The sequence below is a fragment of the Theropithecus gelada genome, chromosome 11 (genome assembly GCF_003255815.1).
Source record: "Theropithecus gelada isolate Dixy chromosome 11, Tgel_1.0, whole genome shotgun sequence".
In the NCBI taxonomy this organism is placed as follows: Eukaryota; Metazoa; Chordata; class Mammalia; order Primates; family Cercopithecidae; genus Theropithecus; species Theropithecus gelada.
In genome coordinates this window covers 106,889,985-106,910,669 of record NC_037679.1, presented here as the reverse complement: position 1 = coordinate 106,910,669, position 20,685 = coordinate 106,889,985, and the positions used below count along the sequence as shown (strand labels likewise).

Here is a 20,685-nt window from a genome sequence, read left to right as displayed (position 1 = left end):
CCACCACCCTCTCCGTCAGTCCTATCTCATGGTGGTGGGGAAAATGAAGACAGAACTCTTTGCCTTGCTTTGCAATCCCTCCTTTGAAGGCCTTCTGTCCCAGGAAGCCAACGTTCATTTGATGTGGAAGAGGGACCTGTGTTTAACCAGAAGCTGTCCTCCCCTCGATCCCCTTCCCATGGCTTACACGCCGAAGGGAGAGGAGATGACCAGAGGAGAAATCAGGGGAAGAAAAGGCAATGGGGGAGGCAAAGGGAAAGGAGAGGAACACTTAAAATATACAGTGACATTTGAGTAGGATTCTCTACTCCAAGACTTCTCTGGGAAAAGTGTCCAGAACTGAGCACACAGGTGCTGATGGTAGAAACAACACAGAACCAAAACCCTGATCTAGTTGCATTAACTCCATTAGGCCTGAGTTCCTCTGTAAAATGAAGACTGTGGAGGCACCAACTGGAGGATTTCTGTGACCTTCTCAAACTCTAAAATTTTTGTCACTGGACTGTTCCACTTTGAAGGGTCAAGAAAGAAATCTGGAGGTTGCAGAAGTCAGGGTCAGGCACACACACACGCAAATCTAGCAGCATCCTTGGAACATCCTGAAGTTAAAAAAGGCACAGCACTGTCTGCCCCGGATAGAAGGAATTCCAGAAAACAGCACGAGGTTGGGTCACAGAATTTCCAAAGAGGGCAATCTACAAACTGGGGGTTGATTTCCCAGTTCCTGGATCTTAGCAGTCAACACTCCAGAAGGTTTTTTTTTTTTCTGGAGCTGCCACCTCCAATTCTGAAATAATCCCATGTTTCAGATTGGGGCCGGGAACAGCGGCAAACCTGCAGACCCTGGCGGCAACAGCAGGGCAAGGAAGGGAAAGGTCAGCTGGGCACAGTCCAGTTCTCAGCAGTAATGACAGGTCTAGAAATGAAGGAAGGAAGCTCAGAATGAATGCACGGGGGAAATGGGTTTTGCTGATGCATTTCCAGGGCCGGGCCGTACTCTTTGTTTTGGCACACTGTTCCTGACAAACAGCCAGTGTTCTCTACACATAAATACTAGTCGACGTTAACAACAACAGCATATGAGACCGTTCTCCATAAAGATGCCAGATTGCATGCAAATGGACTGGAAATACCTTGGAGGGTTTCACAAAAATAAGACAAAGGGCAAAGGAACTCTGCCAAAGGAGATGGAGAGCAATTCTTTAAAGATAGTAGGAGGGAGGAAGCAAAGAGCTCATAAATACAAGCCTCTTAAAATGGGACGCATTTACCTCGCGCCTACTGGGTGTCTGCAGCTCAGCTTGGTGCCCCACACAGGAAAGCGGCTTTAAGAGGCTGCCTTTGCAAGGCTCCGAGGCCCCGAAGGTTGATGCCTGGAGTGTCAGCGCCATCTAGTGGAAACATGGGGTATGGTCGCTTTGGACAGCCTCAGTCTAAAATGAGAGGCAGAGACAAACGGTCTATTTCGCATCTCACTATGAAAGATGAGAGAAAGGCTGTTGAGTTTTATTTCATCATCGCCCGTTTAGGTCAAAGAGATGCCACTTTGGCTCCCAGCCATCAATCAACTGGTAATAACCAAGGACCAGGCTGGACTCCATTTGCACATTCCATTTCAGCCCAGGTAGGGATGGAGACAATAACGGCTTCGGAATCTTCTTCTCCAGTTTGATTCTCAGATGCCAAAGCCTCCAGGCCATGAGCGGTCCCTACTTAAACAGAATAGCAATCCTTTGGTACCCTCTCCAAAGAAAAGAAAGAGTAAAAAAAATAATTTTTATAAAGAGCTTATTTATGTGCAGAAGGTGTGAGACCTGAAGATGAGTTAACATCCACAGCAGGGGGAGGAGGGGTGACAGGTACTGCTCAAATGAGCAGCAACCTTCGGCCACCTGGCAAGAACAGGCATTCAGTGCAGGGCTGGCCTGCTTGTGCGGGCTCCAGAGACCACTGTGTTTCTTAGAAGGGAAACAATGGGGCAGGGCACGGTGGCTCATGCCCGTAATCCCAGCACTTTCAGAAGCCAAGGGAGGTGGATTAGGAGGTTTGGAGTTTGAGACCAGCCTGGCCCATATAGTGAAACCCTGTCTCTACTAAAAATACAAAAATTAGCCGAGCATGGTGGAGGAGGAGGAGGAGGAGGAGGAGGAGGGCGGGGCGGGGAGAAGGAGAATAAGGAGGAGGAGGAGGGGGGAGGAGAAAGGAAGAAGGAAGAAGGAGAAACAACAGTCCAGAGATGATACCATTTCTGGGGAAAGAGGTTGACTTGAGGAAGGCAGTCATGGGGATAAAAGCTCCCACAGATCCTTTTCCCTAAAAAGAAAGCAGGCCGGGTGCAGTAGCTCACACCTGTAATCCCAGCACTTGTGGGAGGCCAAAGCAGGAGAATCTCTTGAGTTCAAGACCAACCTGGGCGACACAGCAAGACCCCCAACTCTACAAAAAATATATTTTTTGTGTTTGGTTTTCAAGAAGTGATTCAAATTGCTGCTCAGATTTTAAAACTTACTGTAACTATCAGTGTAAAGACCCATGCCTGGATTCTGTTTCATTTTTATACCAACTTGGTAAAAATGCTGTTCTTGACACCCTGTCCTCCCTATCCTCCCTCAAACCACATGTGATCTCTGAAAAAATAAAATTAGCCAAGTGTGATGGTGCATGTCTGTGGTCCCAGCTGCTCAGGAGACTGAGGCAGGAGAATCACCGGAGCACAGGATGTTGAGGCTGCAGTGAGCTATGACTGTGCCACCGCACTCCAACCTGGGCCATAGAGCTAGACCCTGTCTCAAAAAAACGCCAATCCAGAGTATTTTGTGATTTTACCTTTTACTACTCCTCCCTTGCTTTGTTGGTAGTATGAAGACCAGAGAAGGAAAGAAAAGATGAAAGGGAAGCTGGGCACGGTGATTCCCGCCTGTAATTCCAGCACTTTGGGAGGCCGAGGTGGGAGGATCACTTAAGATCAGGAGTTCAAGACCAGCCTGGCCAACACGGTGAAACCTCATCTCTACTAAAATACAAAATTTAGCCAGGCGTGGTGGCGCACTCTTGTAATCCCAGCTACTCAGAAGGCTGAGGCACGAAAATCGCTTGAACCTGGGAGGCGGAGGCTGCAGTGAGCCGAGATCATGCCACTGCACTCCAGCCTGGGTGACAGAGTGAGACTCTATCTCAAAAAAAAAAAAGAAAGTGGGGAGGGAATATGCATTTCTTGAGTCCCTAGCCTATGATAGATAATATATGTGAAACCACATTGCTTTCTTCTCACAACAAACCTCATTAGGTCACACCTCCTGGGAAAGACCAGACGGATCTGTGTCACTATGTGGCCTTCCCCCTTTTCAGTACAAAGCTAGGCTAATCTTAGTGCAAACCCTACCAACCAAACCTTTGTGGCATATAAACATCCCTAACTCAGCACATCATCCGTTCACCTCCACCTCCCTCGCCTCTGCCTCACTCTGGTTTTTCCTTTTGATGAAAAGCAGAGCGTCAGGCTCTTAGGAAGTAACTCCCTGACTCAGCTACACATTTTTACACGTCACTCAGTTTCTGTGTAGAGGGATTATGTTTTTTCCATAACCAAAGAGAGATTTCCTATTGTTCTGCCCTACCGAGCTGTTTCTCGGATTAAGTCAATTATCATGGTTAAGTATCATGTCTTTGCCGAGAGACATTTGTGAACTAATTCTGTCAAATAGGGGATCTGGATTTGTCCTCTCCCACAATTAGACCTTGGGTGAAACATGAAACCGGCTTTGAGCTCCCCTCCCTGCCTTTCCTGGGCTGCCAAACCCCAAGCCAAGGTTGCCACTCCTCTGCCTTGCTGGAGTAAAACCTCAGGCCCCATGACGATCCTGGCTCTCTCACCAATGACAACCTCAAAAATTAGGGGAAACACACTTGTTTTAGAGGCAACAGGACAGACACATGAAGAAGGGTCAAGTACAAAGCCAAAGGAAGTGAACTTGAACTTCAGCTCCAACATGAAGCTCGCAGGGCAGCCCGTGTTCTCTCCCCCAGCGTCCAATGCTCACTACTGGTAACTGCTGCCACCACCGTGAAAGAGTGGCCACCACATCTTTATTGCATACTCAGGTGAATAACTTATTACACAATGAACACTCCTCTGTTAGGAGACCACGCCCTCTTACAGAATGCAGCTGTGAATGCAGTAAATCTATTTACAGAGGCTGGGGTGCAAGACAGAGAAGTAGCCCCAGGAATTTAGAGTAAGAATGATCTGCAAATTCTCCTGACAAGGAGCAACTGGACCTGTGCCAGTGAGGTCTGAAAGAATCCCTGGCAGAGCGTAGGGGGCGATTAGATCTGGGAATTGACAGCAAGTTTGGGGACGGTGCAAGAAGAGAGGGGTGACCTGTGAATTGGTGCTGGGGAGCTGCTGAGGCCCAATGTGGGGCAGCACCAGAGAGATGAGTAAATGTAGGGTGATCTTTTAGCCTTGCCTACCCAGGCAAGAAGGGTTGGGGAGCGGGGGTGCCAGCAAGTTGGTTCCAGTGTAGATTCAGGCCAGTGGGTTGAGAGACAGGCCTGTGCTGTTTTTGTTCAGATGTGCAGGTCTGCTCTGGGCCAAGCAATCCTCACAAAAGCCACTGTGACTTAGAGGAGCAGGCCCCTAGAGCTGTGTGAGCCAACGTGCGCTCAGATGACCAGACCTTTAGTCCATGGAAAGTAACAGCAAGAGTAAGGGTCTAGGCCGGGAGCTGTGGCTCATGCCTATAGTCCCAGCACTTTGGGAGGCGGAGATGGGAGGACTGCTTGAGCACGGGAGGTCAAGGCTGCAGTGGGCTGTGATCACACCACTGCACTCAAGCCTGGGTGACAGAGCAAGATCCTGTTTCAAAAAACAAACAAAAAGAGTAAGGGTCTAAACTTGAGTTGCCTGAGACTCCCACTTAAAAGAAGTATCCTAAGGATGAGAAAAAAAAAAAAAAACACCACAGGCCGCTAAGAACTGGAGTCGTGTTAGTCCACATCAGCCCCAGCATGGAAGAATTGTGGTTGACGTGGGAGGGAGGCAAGCTCTTCCCGTAGCATCTTGTACAGTTTTCTCAGAAGACTCAAGATTTCGCCCACATCCCTTTGAGCTCCCGCTGGATCTGCCGCCCAGCTGTGTTTGTCCCAGTCTTCAGGACAGAGTTAGCTGCCCTCTTTCTTTCCTCCGTAGTCATTGTAAGGGCTCGGCCAAGCGTGGGCTCGTGGGATGGAGAATTCCTTTTGGGGAGGCTGGTTATGAAAAAGAAACAATCATATCGTGAAACCCACTCCAGTTCCTGCCATCTCAACAGGTCTCCAGTCTGGGCAGGAGTCTCAATTCCTTCCCCTTCTCCCAGGCCTCCCACCCCCAAGTCCTCTCTATGCCAAGCTCTCCTTCTTCCCCACTAACCCCATGAGGCCAATTAGAGGAAAGAAGACCCATCATTCCTTCAAGTGGCCATCTAGGGGCCATCAGAATGGCAATATCGCCTGTTTCCAAAGGATCAGTGTTCCTGAGGGGCTAATGCCTTTGATGAAGAGGGAGAAAAAAAAATCACGTACCTGCAGCTGGAAATGTGTGGAATAGGGGGCATAGAGCGTGTCCCCTGTCTCTTCAAAACCTGAAACAGAGGGAGAGGAGAAATGAAAGCACTGGGGCCCCCACCTGTGTTCACCCCGTTGTATCACTGATCACAATGTGACATCTTGCCCATTTAACTGCCTGTCTCTCCAGCAGACCTTAAGTTTCTTGCAGGGAGAGAGACTAGGTCCCCAAGCCTAGGACCAGGCACAAAGCAAACACAATAGTGGTTGAATGAATGAATAACTATAATGACTAGGGACACCCTTTTTCAGAACTTCACCAGAGCGCCACCTCATCCTAGGACCATTTCAAAAGCACATTTGAAAATGAACCGGGCACGGTGGCTCTCATGCCTGTAATCCCAGCACTTTGGGAGACCGAAGCAGGCAGATCACAAGGTCAGGAGATCGAGAACATCCTGGCTAACGCGGTGAAACTCTGTCTCTACTAAAAATACAAAAAATTAAGCCGGGCGTGGTGGCTCATGCCTGTAATCCCAGCACTTTCGGAGGCCGAGGCAGACGGATCACGAGGTCAGGAGATCAAGACCATCCTGGCCAACATGGTGAAACCCCATCTCTACTAAAAATACAAAAAATTATCTGGGCGTGGTGGTGGGAGACTGTAGTCCCAGCTACTTGGGAGGCTGAGGTAGGAGAATTGCATGAACCCAGGAGGCGGAGCTTGCAGTGAGTAGAGATCGCACCACTGCACTCCAGCCTGGGCGACACAAGACTCCGTCTCAAAAAAAGAAAAGAAAAGAAAAGAAAAGAAAAGTCATAAAAACCAGTCATTTCAGATATAAATCTGGCCGGGGTGTACCTACAGTGAATCTCACTGGGGATTTACCTATTTCCTTAACTGCCTGACAAGGAAAATATGTACATATTTGTATCATTTTCTTTGGGAAGAGGCAGGATTGATGAGCAACTGTTTTCTGTGTATTTGGGGAAAATCAGAGGCTTGGGAAAGAAGGATAAACACATGCAATCATCATGAATGCAATTCAAAGCAATTCGTTTATTTCCCACCAAATTTACCTGCCCAATTTGCTGAGTAAACACTTAAACACCTTTATGTAACAGATCGTGAAGCACATAAGGATTAACCAGAATGATCCCTCCTTGCAGCTGACGCTGGAGAGTGAGGAACATATGACAGGCCCATAAATAACAATGAAATGAGACAGACACTGATAAGAGCATTTCAAAGTCCTACAGATGCACAGGGTGGAATGAGTACCAGGGGTAACTGGGGAATGCCTGATCCTGGAGAAGGGCAGAAGAGGGAGACAGCTACGCCAGGCAGAGGACAGGCACACCTGGAGCACGGGCACAGGCAGGAAAGCGCGGTGACTTGGTTTATCTGGACTGAGAGGAAAGCTTCAGAGGTTGTTGGTTCCAACTGTGGAAGGGCTCAGGAAGGATTTGATGGGATGGGGTGGATCATGGGACCCAGGGAGGAAAGTGAGCAGCAAAGCATGGAGGCCAGAGCAGCATTTTAAGGGAGAAAGCTGACAGTGGTCCATAAAATGAAGGAAGGAAGGAAGACTCGTCAGTGAATGAGAACAGGAAGTCCAGGAGTGAGGTGATGGAGTGAAGCCACGGAACAGACAGGAGGGGCTGGGTGGTTCAATAACCTCCCTTCAGACTTCCAAGTGCCCTAGAAAGGGACCACAGTTGCAGTGAGTAGCACCAGGAAGTTCCACACCTCAGGCTTAAGAGCAAAGGAAAGACCTATTTTTAGCTGGCGCTAAGAACGTGGCCTTGGAGGTTCCTCATTCCTATCCCAAAACCACCCACTCCCTGTGATTAGACTTAAAGGTCAGGGTAACCCTGGAGACCAATGATTAGGTCCCTATGAGCAGGGGCACTTTCTGGCCATCAGTTTAGCCTCTTTTGCTTATGAAAACAACACGAGAATATCTGGCTTCTCACAACTCCAGACAAGAGCAAAATCATTTGATTCTTTTTTTTTTTTTTTTTTTTTTTTAATAGAGATGAGGTCTTGCTATTTTGCCCAAGTTGGTCTCAAACTTCTGGGCTCAAGCAATCCTCCCACCTCAGCCTCCCAGGGTGCTAGGATTACAGGCGTGAGCCACCATGCCTGGCCTGAATCATTTGATTCTTGTATGTCAGCTATGATCTGTTCCTTCCCATGGGCCCAGAAGCACACACAAAAAAATGTGGTTCTTTGCACTAAACCAGAATCCTTACCAATTTTAAGGAGACTTCCTGCTGGTTTGTGATAAAAGGGCTTTCTCCCTTCTCTGCTCTGTGATCACTGCAGGAAATCATGGCTTGGTTTCATGCACTGAAATCTACAAAGGCTCTACATTTCTGGAAGGAATGCCTCGTTATCTTTTACAAAAAACACAATCTCACCTACTTATTGCTGGGAATTTGTCTCGTTATCCCTTTTCTATTTCTTTGCTGCATCTTATTTTGATGCACAGAAAGCTCTGAGGTGTTCTGCCCCACAGGAAATTACACCACAAGGAAGGGGAAGTGAAGAGGGCTCTCCCCTGTCTACACCAATTGTACAAAGTACTCAGTAAAGATCCAGAGGCCAGCTTCTTGTTCTACTTGTCTCTAACAGGCTGGATGATTTTAAGAAAGATCTGAGCCTTAAGGAACTTACCTAGTCTATCAAGAGTATAATCTGGAAAATCTTGCATGTTCCTTACAGTTAGAACATCCTATGATTCTCCCCCACCTTTCTACAAGGGATTCTCTGCCTAGCCAGGCTGTGTCTGTACCTTGAGTGATTTCCTCTTGAGAGTAGGCTCTGTTCTCCACACCATAGCTCTTCTTCATGAGTTGAGGTTTACAGAAAGAATCCTCAACAGGATAATCCATGGGGTTTCGTTGCTTTGTGAGCAGCCAAAACTCAGGACTAACATAAGCCAACAGGAAGACCCAGCCATTGGCAGCCAAGGCAGAGCTGAGGATGGTGTCATCCCACCTGCGGTCAAAGTCAGGAAGCATGAGCAGGGTGATCCAGGCCACCCAGATGGCAATGGAGAGGAGCATCGTGAGGTAGATGTGGGCCCCATGTCTCTTCCAGCCCGTGAAGGAACCACAGAAGGCAAAGGAGGACATGAGGAAGGTCAGCGCCATCAAGAAGAGGACGTAGATGAGCAGGAGGACAAAGTCTTCGTTGCGACGAGGAGCGGAAAGCTCAGAAAAGACATTGACGTTGGTCCTATTCATGGTCAGGACAATATATTCAATAGCAATGACATCCTGGACGAGGCTGAAGCCCACGGCGAGACCCAGAATCACCAACAGGGAGAGGGGCTTCCTCCCCCGGACGAGCTGGGTCAGATTGAGAGCATGAGCCAGCAGGCAGGAGAAGCAGATGGAGAAGAGGATCCCAAAGAGGAAGAAGCGTGTGGGCCCCGTGCTTCCGTCCAGTCTGATGATGAAGGCGAAGGTGAGGCCAAAGATGCCCAGCACACCCAGGAGGAAGAAAAACTGAGTCGGGAGTATTTTTCGCCTGTTGGAGTCCTGCACCTTGCAGACGAGGAGTGGGAGAGCAAGCATGAAGGCCACCGAGGTCACAACCCCGGCTGCGGCCAGCGTTTCTAGGACGATGCCCCAAGCTTCAGCCTTATCACAAAGTCTGTGGTACCTGGATATCAGGCCACTGCGGCAACCATCAGGGACTGTTGTAGCCATTCTGGACCTGCAGAAAAGGAATGTTGGTGTGGGGAGAAGGTGGTGAGTCTCCTAACACAGTCCTCAGACATAGAAGACTAAAAAAGAATTAGGAAACCAATTTTGCATGTTTAGCCAGGGTTTTGACTTTGAGCTTACTACATTAAGTAAAGCTACTAACTTTCCCCTATCTCCTGTAGTAAATTCTAAAACCTGTTGAAGAACAGGAAGAAATCTCATGTGTCCCTTCCCCCAGTTGAACTATCTTAATAGTTACCTTAAAGCCAGAGAACCTGAACACTCTGAAGAGGTATTTTGAAGCTTAATTTCAAAAAACTTCACAGGGCTGGACGTGTTGGCTCATGCTACTATAATCCCAGCACCTCGGGAGGCTGAGGCAACGGGATCATTTGCTCTCAGAAGTTTGAGACCAGACTGGGCAACGTAACAAGACTCCATCTTTATATGAAAAATTAGGGCCGGGCGCGGTGGCTCAAGCCTGTAATCCCAGCACTTTGGGAGGCCGAGACTGGCGGATCACGAGGTCAGGAGATCGAGACCATCCTGGCTAACACGGTGAAACCCCGTCTCTACTAAAAAATACAAAAAACTAGCCGGGCGAGGTGGCGGGCGCCTGTAGTCCCAGCTACTCCGGAGGCTGAGGCAGGAGAATGGCGTGAACCCGGGAGGCGGAGCTTGCAGTGAGCCGAGATCCGGCCACTGCACTCCAGCCTGGGCGACAGAGCAAGACTCCGTCTCAAAAAAAAAAAAAGAAAAAAAGAAAAGAAAAATTAGCTGGGCATGGTGGCACGCACCTGTAGTCCCAGCTACTCAAAAGGCTGAGGTGGGAAGATCGCTTGAGCCCAGGAGTTCAAGGATGCAGTGAGCAATGATCACATCACCGCACCCCAGCCTGGGCAACAGAGCAAGACCCTGTCTCTTGAAATATATATATATATATATGTTACAAATAACCTGCCAGGGATCCTGATATTTTTTTGCTAGTGTTTTCTTAGGAATTAGTGAACATGGAACTATCTAAGCTTGAAGTTAACACTTTAATCATAATTTCGCAGCCTCTACCTTTGGCCCTGATCCAGTTATTTGTAAGCATCCTAGTCTCTCATGGTTAAGAGGAGTCATCTGGATGGTAGATTTTTCTCTTTTTTTTTTTTTTTTTTTTGAGATGGAGTCTTGCTCTGTCACCCAGGCTGGAGTGCAGTGGCACAATCTCGGCTCACTGCAAGCTCCACCTCCCGGGTTCAAGTGATTCTCCTGCCTCAGCCTCCCGAGGAGCTGGTACCACGCCACCACCACGCCCGGCTAACTTTTTTTTTTTTTTTGTATTTTTAGTAGAGATGGGGTTTCACCGTGTTCACCAGGATGGTCTCTGAATGGTAGATTTTTCTACAGAAGGCCAAGCATTCCCTTCTGAGCCAGTGGCTGCGTCCTCCTCTTAGGCTCTGTGGTCTCAGAATGATTCTGCCCCTCCTCCTTAAGATTTGTTTTTTTTTTTTTTTTTTTGGAGACAGAGTTTCGCTCTTTTTGCCCAGGCTGACGTGCAATGGCACGATCTTGGCTCACTGCAACCTCCGTCTCCTGGGTTCAAGCAATTCTCCTGCCTCAGCCTCCTGAGTAGCTGGGATTATAGGCATGCGCCACGACATCCAGCTAATTTTGTATTTTTAGTAGAGACGGGGTTTCTGCATGTTGGCTAGGCTGGTCTTAAACCCCCGACCTCAGGTGATCCACCCGTCTCGGCCTCCCAAAGTGCTGGGATTACAGGTGGGAGCCACCGCGCCCGCCTCCTCCTTAAGATGTATAAAGATGGCTCCATTAATTCCAAAAAGTTATGAAAGGGGTCTCGTCTGTCATAACCAGCTCTAAATTGGCTACCTGTAAAGAGGAAAGTCCTGGATGGCACATAAACAGCAGGTAATCAAACAAAAAATAATCTTCATAGCTAACATGCTCATTTTTAGTATGGCTCCAATTTTTACTCCTTTTTTGGGGGGTGGGGGGAACAGAGCCTCGCTCTGTCACCCAGGCTGGAGTGCAGTGGCACGATCTCAACTCACTGCAACCTCCACCTCCTGGGCTCAAGCCATCCTCCCCCGACCTCAGCCTCCTGAGTAGCTGGGACTACAGGCATGCGCCACCAAACCCAGCTAATTTTTGTGTTTTTTTTGTAGAGATGGGGTTTCACCATGTTACCCAGGCTGGTCTCAAATTCCGGGGCTCAAGCAATCCTCCTGCCTCGGCCTCCCAAAGTGCTGGGATTACAGGTGTTGAGTCACCCCGCCCAGCCTCGAATTTTGACTTCTCATCACTCTATGTATACATTACTTACTTCATTTCATAGCAACCCTATGAGGTAAAACTATTATCCCTATTTTACAGATGAGGAAACTGAGGCAGAGAGCAGTCGAGTTACATGCCCTATATCATACAACCAGGAAATGGCAGAGCCAGGATCTGAATCCAGGTCGTCTGGTGCCAGGACCCAAGCTCTCAAGTACTCTAGGTATCTCCTCTCAAATTAGCCTTAAAATGAGATCTGAGATATCCTCTCTCTCCTCTCTACCTCTCTTTCTCTCTCTCCCTATCCCTGCCCTCATCAGATGCCTCATTATGACCCTGGTTCCATCCTCCTAGTTCAGCCCAGGAGGATAGGAAATCCCAGTAATAGACCATCTACAAAGCGAGAAATCTGCTTACTCGGATCATCAGGAATCCACTGGCCATGTAACAGTTTACTTCCCATATATCTGTCCTTAATCTGTCAGGCGGAAGGCTTCTTTCTCTGCCCCTACAACCTTCGTGTGAATTGTAGACCCAGCTCCTTGAGCATACCCCTAGGAAATCTAAATCCTCAGGATTCAGGGCACAAGTGGGAAGATAAATTGGGAAATTGGAAAAGAGAAAGGAGTGACCCCATTTCCTCAAAACAGGTGGCTCGCAAATTCCAAAGTCAATGTTGAATAAGACGTTGAGCTTCAACAAGGCTAGACATAGCTCTAGGTCCAGTTTCTCAACAATGTCATTCAAATTATTTTATTGCTTCTTTAAGTGTCTTCTACACTATTCTTTTTGTTGTGTTCCGTGCTTTTTGGGCATGGAATATTTTTTCTTGAGTTTTTTTGTTTCCCAATGAGATTGTTCACGTGGCATTAAAAAGTTTTGAATGGACTAGAAGAGAACTATGGTGTGGCAGGAAAGAGGCCAGAGTTAGAGGAAGAGAAGGCTCGCAGAGGTCACCTCCAGCCCTAAAGAGGGACAGAGATGATGCAGCAAGAAATCCAAAACAAGAGGAAGAACTGGGTTGGGAAGCAGGAAAAGATACAAAGCATCCACTGAATCCTGCCTCTTTCCTTAGAGCAGAAAAAACAACCTTCTTGGCCGGGCACAGTGGCTCATGCCTATTATTCCAGCACTTTGGGAGGCTGAGGCAGGCAGATCACCTGAGGTCGGGAGTTTGAGACCAGCCTGGCCAACATGGTGAAATCCTGTCTCTACTAAAAATACAAAAATCAGCCGGGCATAGTGGCACGCACCTGTAATCCTAGCTACTCGGAAGGCTGAGGTAGAAGAATCGCTTGAACCCAGGAGACGGAGGTACAGTAAGCAGGGATCATGCCACTGCACTCCAGCCTGGGCGACAGAATGAAACTCCGTCTCAAAAGAAAAAAACAAAAAAAAACCCACGAAATTATCTTTTCCGTTAGAAGAGATAGTCATCTTACCAAAATTATTTAATTCACATAGCAAGTAGGAAAAGATTGTACATATGTATATGTATACATGCAAAATATACATATGTATATGTATATATAAAATATACACATATGTATATGTATATATAAAATATACACATATGTATATGTATATATAAAATATACACATATGTATATATAATATATGCATATATAAAATATATGCATATGCATAAATATGTATGATACACATAAGAATATCATATGAATATATATTATCACAATATTATGTATAGTGTGTTAAAGTGACACCAGATATAGCTTAAATCAGTCTTCCTGAATTTTAATAAATTTGGCTCTCCAAGTTTAACTTTATTGTATGTAGTCATTCATTCAACAGATATTTACCAAGCACCACTCTGTGCTGATCATTGCTCTAAGCACTCAATGGCAAAGGGGGAAACAGACACGTTCCCTACCACAGTAGAAGAGAGAGACGGATGGCACCTGTCACTATGGCCGTGGGCCTCCCCCCACCTTCCCTCACAGTGGGTCTGTCACCTGCACAGTCTGGCCTCCTGGAATCTACACCACAGCCATCGCTACCACCAGCAGAGCACAAAGAATGGGCTATATCTACAGGGCAGTGCAGAACGAGAAACAGGAGAAAAAGGCAAATGAGGTTCAGACATAGGCAGCCCCTGCAATCCAAGCGCCCAAGTCTGATCCGCCTTGCCTACAAATGTCCCCTCTTTGATCCCCTCTTTGACATGGGAAAGGGGAGGTATGAGGGCTCTCCCAGGCTACACCGTGAATGTGGAAGAGGAAGACACTGCCTCACTCAGGGGCCGCGTGGGGAAGGAACTCAGGCCCTGTGCACTTCACTGTAGTCTCTCCACACCCCGGCAGATTAATCACCAGGGCGATGTCTAGCAGGAAAGGTATTTCCCTCTTCCCTTTGATCTCTCCCTCTCCCTGCCCCTCCCTACCAACTGCTCCTTCCCCACCCATCAGGTATTACTGTTGGTGGACAAGTAGCTGTTAATCATAATTACCTGGTCGTTACGAGGGACTTTGAACCTGATGACTCTAAATCTTGACAGAGATTGATGTGGTGTTTGCCTCAAGAACAGTTCTGGTACTGGACAGACAGACAGTAAGGCAGAGCCCCCATCTAGAAGATACAGGCTCCTCTTCCTGTGCAGCTGCGGAAGAGGGTGCTGTGTCTCGGGGTCTTACAGCACCCACAGACCAGGATCCAACAAGAGCAATGGCAGTGGGTGTAAAGAGAAGAAGTAAACAATTTCCCCAAATTTCACCTCCACCTCCCACCTCCCAATCATGCAAGCGGGAATGGAGAAACAGTTCTTGAAGTGCTTTAAAACATTATTTAGGCCAGGCGCAGTGGCTCATGCCTTTAATCCTAGCACTTTGGAAGACCAAAGCGGGCCGATCTCTTGAGCCCAGGAGTTCAAGACCAGCCTGGGCAAGATGATGAGACCACTGTCTCTAGAAAAATAAAAATGTAAAAATTAGCCAGGTGCAGTGGGGCACACTTGTAGTCCCAGCTACTCAAGAGGCTGAGGTAGGAGGATTGCTTGAGCCCAGGATTTTGAGGCTGCAGTGAGCTATGATCACATCACTGCACTTCAGCCTGGGAGATAGAATAAGACCATGTCTCTATTTTTAAAATATTAAACATTTTTTTAAAAAACTTGCTTTCATTATAGAAAGTTTTATAATAGAGTCCCATGTATCCAGCACTTCATTTCAAAAATTATTCCTATATGGCCAATTTTGTTTCGTCTGCATCCCCTACCCCACTCCCTAGACTATTTTTAAGCAAGTCCCAGACACCATATAATTTTATCTATAAATAGTATGTGTATTTTTTTTTTCTTTTTGAGGCAGAGTTTCACTCTTGTTGCCAGACTGGAGTGCAGTGGCGTGATCTCAGTTCACCGCAACCTCCACCTCCCAGGTTCAAGTGATTCTCCTTCCTCAGCCTCCCGAGTAGCTGGGATTACAGGCATGCACCACCACACCCAGCTAATTTTGTATTTTCAGTAGAGACAGGGTTTCTCCATATTGATCAGGCTGGTCTCAAACTCCTGACCACAGGTGATCGCCCCACTCGGCCTCCCAAAGTGCTGGGATTACAGGCGTGCAGGCGTGAGCCACAATGCCCGGCCCTTTTTTTTTTCTGAGATAGGTTCTCATTTTGTCGCCCAGGGTGGAGTGCAGTGGTGTGACTGTGGCTCACTGGAGCCTTGACTTCCTGGGCTCAAGGTATCTTCCCACCTCAGCACCCCACCAAGAAGCTGAAACTACAAGTGCATGCCACCACACCTGGCTAATGTTTTTAATCTTTATTTTTTGTAGAGATGGAGTCTTGCTATGTTCCCCAGGCTGGTCTTGAACTCCTGGCTTCAAAGGATCCTCCCCCCTCGGCCTCCCAAAGTGCTGGGATTACAGGTGTGAGCCCCTATGTCCAGCCTAGAATGTCTCTCTAAAAGATATAAAAACTCCTTCTTAACCATACTTTAATAACTAACAAGAATCCTTTATTATCAACTATGTAGTTAGGATTCATATTTCCCAATTATCTCACAAATGTCTTTAAAAAAAAAAAACCTTCTTAGTAAATTTTTAATCTGGATAACTAATTAGTTTGAAATCATTCTTTTTTTTTTTTTTTTTTTGAGACAGGAGTCAGACTGGAGAGCAGTGGCGCGATCTCAGCTCACTGCAAGCTCTGCCTCCCGGGTTTACGCCATTCTCCTGCCTCAGCCTCCCTGGTAGCTGGGACTACAGGCACCCGCCACCTTGCCCGGCTAGTTTTTGTATTTTTAGTAGAGACAGGGTTTCACCGTGTTAGCCCAGATGGTCTCAATCTCCTGACCTCGTGATCCGCCCGTCTCAGCCTCCCAAAGTGCTGGGATTACAGGCGTGAGCCACCGCGCCCGGAATTATCATTCTTAATATACCTCTGTTAGCCTCCCCCACCCCATCCCTAAGCTGACAGGGATTGCTTAACAAGTCTAAAATGTTCTGAGTACTTTGAATTTAGTCAGAGGAAAATAAAACTCACTGGAGTTATTAATAAGCGAGTCCGCACTGAAAGGTTACTGTGTTGCCCAGAGAATGACCCACGTAAGGGAACGACACCAGGGGATTGGAAGAGAAGGACAGGCTTCTGAACAACTGAAAAGGATTTCTAGAAAGCAGCGTATGAGAGGGAAAAGAGAAGCGATCAGCATTTAGGAATATGAACTGTCTGGAGCTAGAGAAACAGCCTGGGAGAGCAGCAAAGGGTTGGAGCAGGAAGGAGAAAAGAGAATGAGACTAGTGGTGTGGTTTGGATATTATTTGTAACCAAAGTCAAAGGAAGGGAGATCTAGAGTCCAGTCAACAAAGAACTTGCTCCTATAAAGACCAAATGGACCCCACCCCTCCACTTGACTAGATGTCCTTTCCTCCAGGATGGTTTTTTTGTTTTTTGGTTTTTTTGATGCCCAAGTCTGATGAGACACACATCTCATAAACTCTCAGACACTCTCAGCTTTTCCTCCCATAGCACTTGTTACACAACCCAGTCTGTCAGTAAGTCTGTGTTTCCCTCCAGACTCAAAGGTTCTGTGCAGGCGGAGACTGGAGTCTGAGTCATTAAAAGTTCTCTCTCCCCAGCCACTTGCCTAGCACCTGATGCTCAGTAAGTACCTAACCAGAATGGATGAGGCAGCAAGAGAATGGCGCTCGGTGTGTGGCGTAAGGGGAGTCAGGAGGAGGACGGGCTGCTCGTGAGATAGGATAGGATGGGCTGCGCCTGGTTTCCTCTCAAACCCTCAGGCTGCTATCCTTAGGTCTAAACACCCTTCCTCCCACCCTCCTTCTCACATGGGCTGCCAAAAATTGCACTTTGGGTCTGAGATTAGGAGCGCCTGGCCATGTCGGCATCCCGCTCCTATCTTAGTGGCCACAGGTGGCTCCCAGGAAAGCATGAATCCTGAGGTTTTACTGGTAAGCAGGAAGGGATTAACTGGGATCCAGTCATGTGCTCCACCCAGTACTCAGTGACTAAACCCTGCACTTTGGAGGGAGATGGTAATGTTTCAGCATGAGTAGCCTCTGGCCATGGGCATGAGCAAAGGACTTTGAATATTAGAACGAGACCCTCTTCACTTATTCCAGCTGCTAACAGTTAACACACAGCCATCCAGTAACACAAAGATGCCCACAGCTGAGACCCTGGAATCACTTGTTGCTGTCTTAAGCCCTTTTGGAATGAATCTAGGCATAAAAGAAAGGTGTTTTTTGGGTTTTTTTTTTTTGGGGGGGGTTGATGTTTTTTTTTTTTTGAGACAGAGTTTTACTGCTGTTGCCCAGACTGGAGTGCAGTGGTATGATCTCAGCTCACCGCAACCTCCACCTCCCAGGTTCAAGTGATTCTCCTGCCCCAGCCTCCCGACTAGCTGGGATTACAGGCATGCGCCACCATACCCAGCTAATTTTGTATTTTTAGTAGAGATGGGGTTTCTCCATGTTGGTCAAGCTGGTCTCGACCTCCCGACATCAGATGATCTACCCACCTCGGCCTCCCAAATTGCTGGGATTATACAGGCATGAGCCACCATGCCCAGCCTCAAAAGAAAGGCTTTAAAAAACCAGGGGGGGAGAGGGAAGGGAAGAATAAGAACAAGAGGAAGAGGGAGGAAAGGAAAATGAGGGATAAGTCACTTCTTGGGCTCAACGCCAAGCCCTCTGTTCCTCCTCCCCTTTAGGGAGAAGGGGCTTCAGCTGCCAGGCTGTGTGAACAAGTAAGTCGCTTGACCTCTCAAAGCCTCCTCTCATCTATAAAATGCAGGACGCGCTGCTGAACTACGTGGTCTGAGCTCATGTTCAGCTCCACCGTTCACCCATCGTACATAGGGAGCTTCATGTACAAAACTTCCAGATCTTTCTTTCTCCCCCTCATCCTCACTCTTGCCCCATCTCCTGTCATTAAAAGAATATGTGCCACAAACTCCTATCCAAACTAAAAGCCAGGGCTGGAGGTAAGGTTGAAGGGTCGGAAGAAGAGGCACTCCAGGGGACTGCCCGCCTGAAGGACAAAGCCAGAGGCTCCTGGAGCAGCGCTGACCCTAGACGTGACCTTGACTGACACACAGCACTGACCACTGTGCAGGGACAAACGTGAACATGTGATGAGTCTCCCGCTTTGGGTTTCTAACCTGAGACTCCTCTTCATGACCAGAGAGATGGGAAAAGTGTCTAGAGTTGCTTATGACTAGGCCTGGAAGGTTGCCCATGCTGATTCTATGCAGTCCTTCCCAGAGCATCTGCCTCAGCCTCCCGAGTAGTTGTAATCCCAGCTACCTAGGGCCTGGAACCTTGCAAAGACAAACTGACTTTGTCTTCCTTCCTATGAGATTTCCCCCTTCCTATGGGATTTCTCCCATTCTGTCAAAATGTGTCTTTGCACCAGCCCAGCCCTGAAAATGTGTGACTTGCTAGCATGTTCATTTTCTCTGTATTCTCGAATTGCTACATTCGGGCAGTAGTAATAACAGTCATGATGTAATTATGAGTAAGAATAATGACAACCACGGTCACCTCCTGAGTCCTATTATGAGTCAGGCACTATGCTGAGCAGTTATGTGTTTTTTACACATGTTCCCTCATTTATATGCTTTTTTTTTTTTTTTTTTTTTTTTTTTGAGACGGAGTCTCGCTCTGTCACCCAGGCTGGAGTGCAGTGGCCGGATCTCAGCTCACTGCAAGCTCCGCCTCCCAGGTTCACGCCATTCTCCTGCCTCAGCCTCCCGAGTAGCTGGGACTACAGGCGCCCGCCACCTCGCCCGGCTAGTTTTTTGTATTTTTTTAGTAGAGACGGGGTTTCACCGTGTCAGCCAGGATGGTCTCGATCTCCTGCCCTCGTGATCCGCCCGTCTCGGCCTCCCAAAGTGCTGGGATTACAGGCTTGAGCCACCGCGCCCGGCCCATTTATATGCTTTTACAACCATTATCTCATTTAACATTCCTACAGCCCATTTTATAGGTGAGAAACCTAACTGAGAGAGAGTAAGGTACATGTCCAGTGTCACATGGTCAGGAAGAATAGCTCTTCGTGAGTAGTCATCATTGTAATTCAATCCTCCTTTTCACCTCTAAATCACTGTCATCACCTCTAGAGCTTTTCTCCCTGACCCCAACCTCTCTCCATGTAAACCACCATATATTCAAGCATTGGCTTGCTGAGAAGTCTCTAAAACAAGCAACCCTCCACCTCTATGCCAGGCAAGCAAATCTTCCTAGAGTTCTGTATTTTCCGTCTGGAAGGGAATTTGGGTTCATTTAAGGTCTTCTCGTGCTCTCTGCCTCAACACATGAATTATTCTCCTAACCAGAAAGATCCTCTCCCTCCTGTTTATGATCCACTTACCGTATTTCTGCAAAACTTTGCCCAAGATTTAACCTCTATCATGAGTTTTTTGAATTATTATTATTATTACTATTAATCCTAAAGCTTTTTTTTTTTTTTAAGGCAAAGTCTTGCTCTGTCGCCCAGGCTGGAGTGCAGTGGCACAATCTCAGCTCACTGCAGTCTCTGCCTCCCAGGTTAAAGTGATTCTTGTGCCTCAACCTCCTAAGTAGCTTGGATTACAAGCATGCGCCACCACACCTGGCTAATTATTATATTTTTAGTAGAGGCAGGGTTTTGCTATGTTGGCCAAGCTGGTCTTGAACTCCTGGGCTCAAGTGATCCACCCGCCTCAGCCTCCCCAAGTGCTAGGATTACAGGCATGAGCCATCACACCTGGACTTGAAATCCTATTGCACTCTAAATGTGTTGATCTCTTCATAGTTTTTACAATTAAATATTTCTTGGCACTCAAGTTTTTCCATATCTGTGTTATATATTACAAATTAATATCAGTGCTGAGCTGCCTATCAGAAAACAAGCTTCTTAAGAAAATAGAGCAAACTTGTATTTGTTGGTATCCCCCTTACTCTGTACTCTATGCAGTGATTGCTGATGGTCTTGAACTGCTGACCTCGTGATCAAATGCTTTGGACTAAGACTGAGTGCTGAATATTTACCCAAAGCAAGTTATTTATTAGCAAGTGTGAGTAATGGCGAGGAAAATTTTTTGAAGATGAATCTGTGCTGATGTTAATCCTCATATTTCTACTCAGGCTGAGTTCTTTTAAGGGAGAAGTCCCACAGAAATCCCTCTGTCTTTGATAAAGGGTTAATTATAAATGCAAAGTGTCTACAGGGAAATCTCCAGGATCCCCTATTCTGGGTAGCCATCCCAATTCTGATGACATCAAAGTGATTAATCATGGCAATAACTTATGAATAACATCTGAATAACATGAATTGAGTTTCTATGTAATAATGAGAGAAAATAAGTCATGATAGCACCACAGACAGATCAAAACAAGTATAACCACGGTGTTCATTCTAATTTGTACACTTCCAGGTAGTTCTCTAGGCGTATTACCATCTTCCTGTCACTCTAAACAAAGCATGTAGACTTGAGTAATGTGAATATAAAATGAAATACTGGAAATCATTTTTTAAAAATAAAGCTTAATATTTTGAGTATAGCTTCTAAATCTCTTATGCCCAGAATTCAAAGAAATGAAATTTCCAGAAAATAGGAAAATAAAGTGAAGTCCTCTACTAGTATACTACTTTTTTTTTTTTTTTTTTTTTTTTTTA

General features: G+C 46.9%; 1 protein-coding gene across 2 annotated transcripts in view; it reads right to left on the bottom strand.

The window, feature by feature from the left end:
• Positions 1 to 4,046: 4,046 nt before the first annotated feature.
• Positions 4,047 to 20,685, bottom strand: part of GPRC5A (G protein-coupled receptor class C group 5 member A) — a 21,521-nt gene continuing 4,882 nt past the window's right edge. Inside the window, exons 2-5 of one of the 2 annotated variants that reach the window (XM_025402700.1) lie at positions 12,798 to 12,894; positions 8,343 to 9,271; positions 5,563 to 5,621; positions 4,047 to 5,256 (exon numbers count right to left, since the gene is read on the bottom strand). In XM_025402700.1, coding sequence (XP_025258485.1) covers positions 5,164 to 5,256; positions 5,563 to 5,621; positions 8,343 to 9,264 — 1,074 coding nt within the window. In that variant the 5' untranslated portion in view covers positions 9,265 to 9,271; positions 12,798 to 12,894 and the 3' untranslated portion in view covers positions 4,047 to 5,163. Of the gene's footprint in view, positions 5,257 to 5,562; positions 5,622 to 8,342; positions 9,516 to 12,797; positions 12,895 to 20,685 lie in introns of those variants that run through there. The other variant, XM_025402701.1, reaches the window with a different exon arrangement.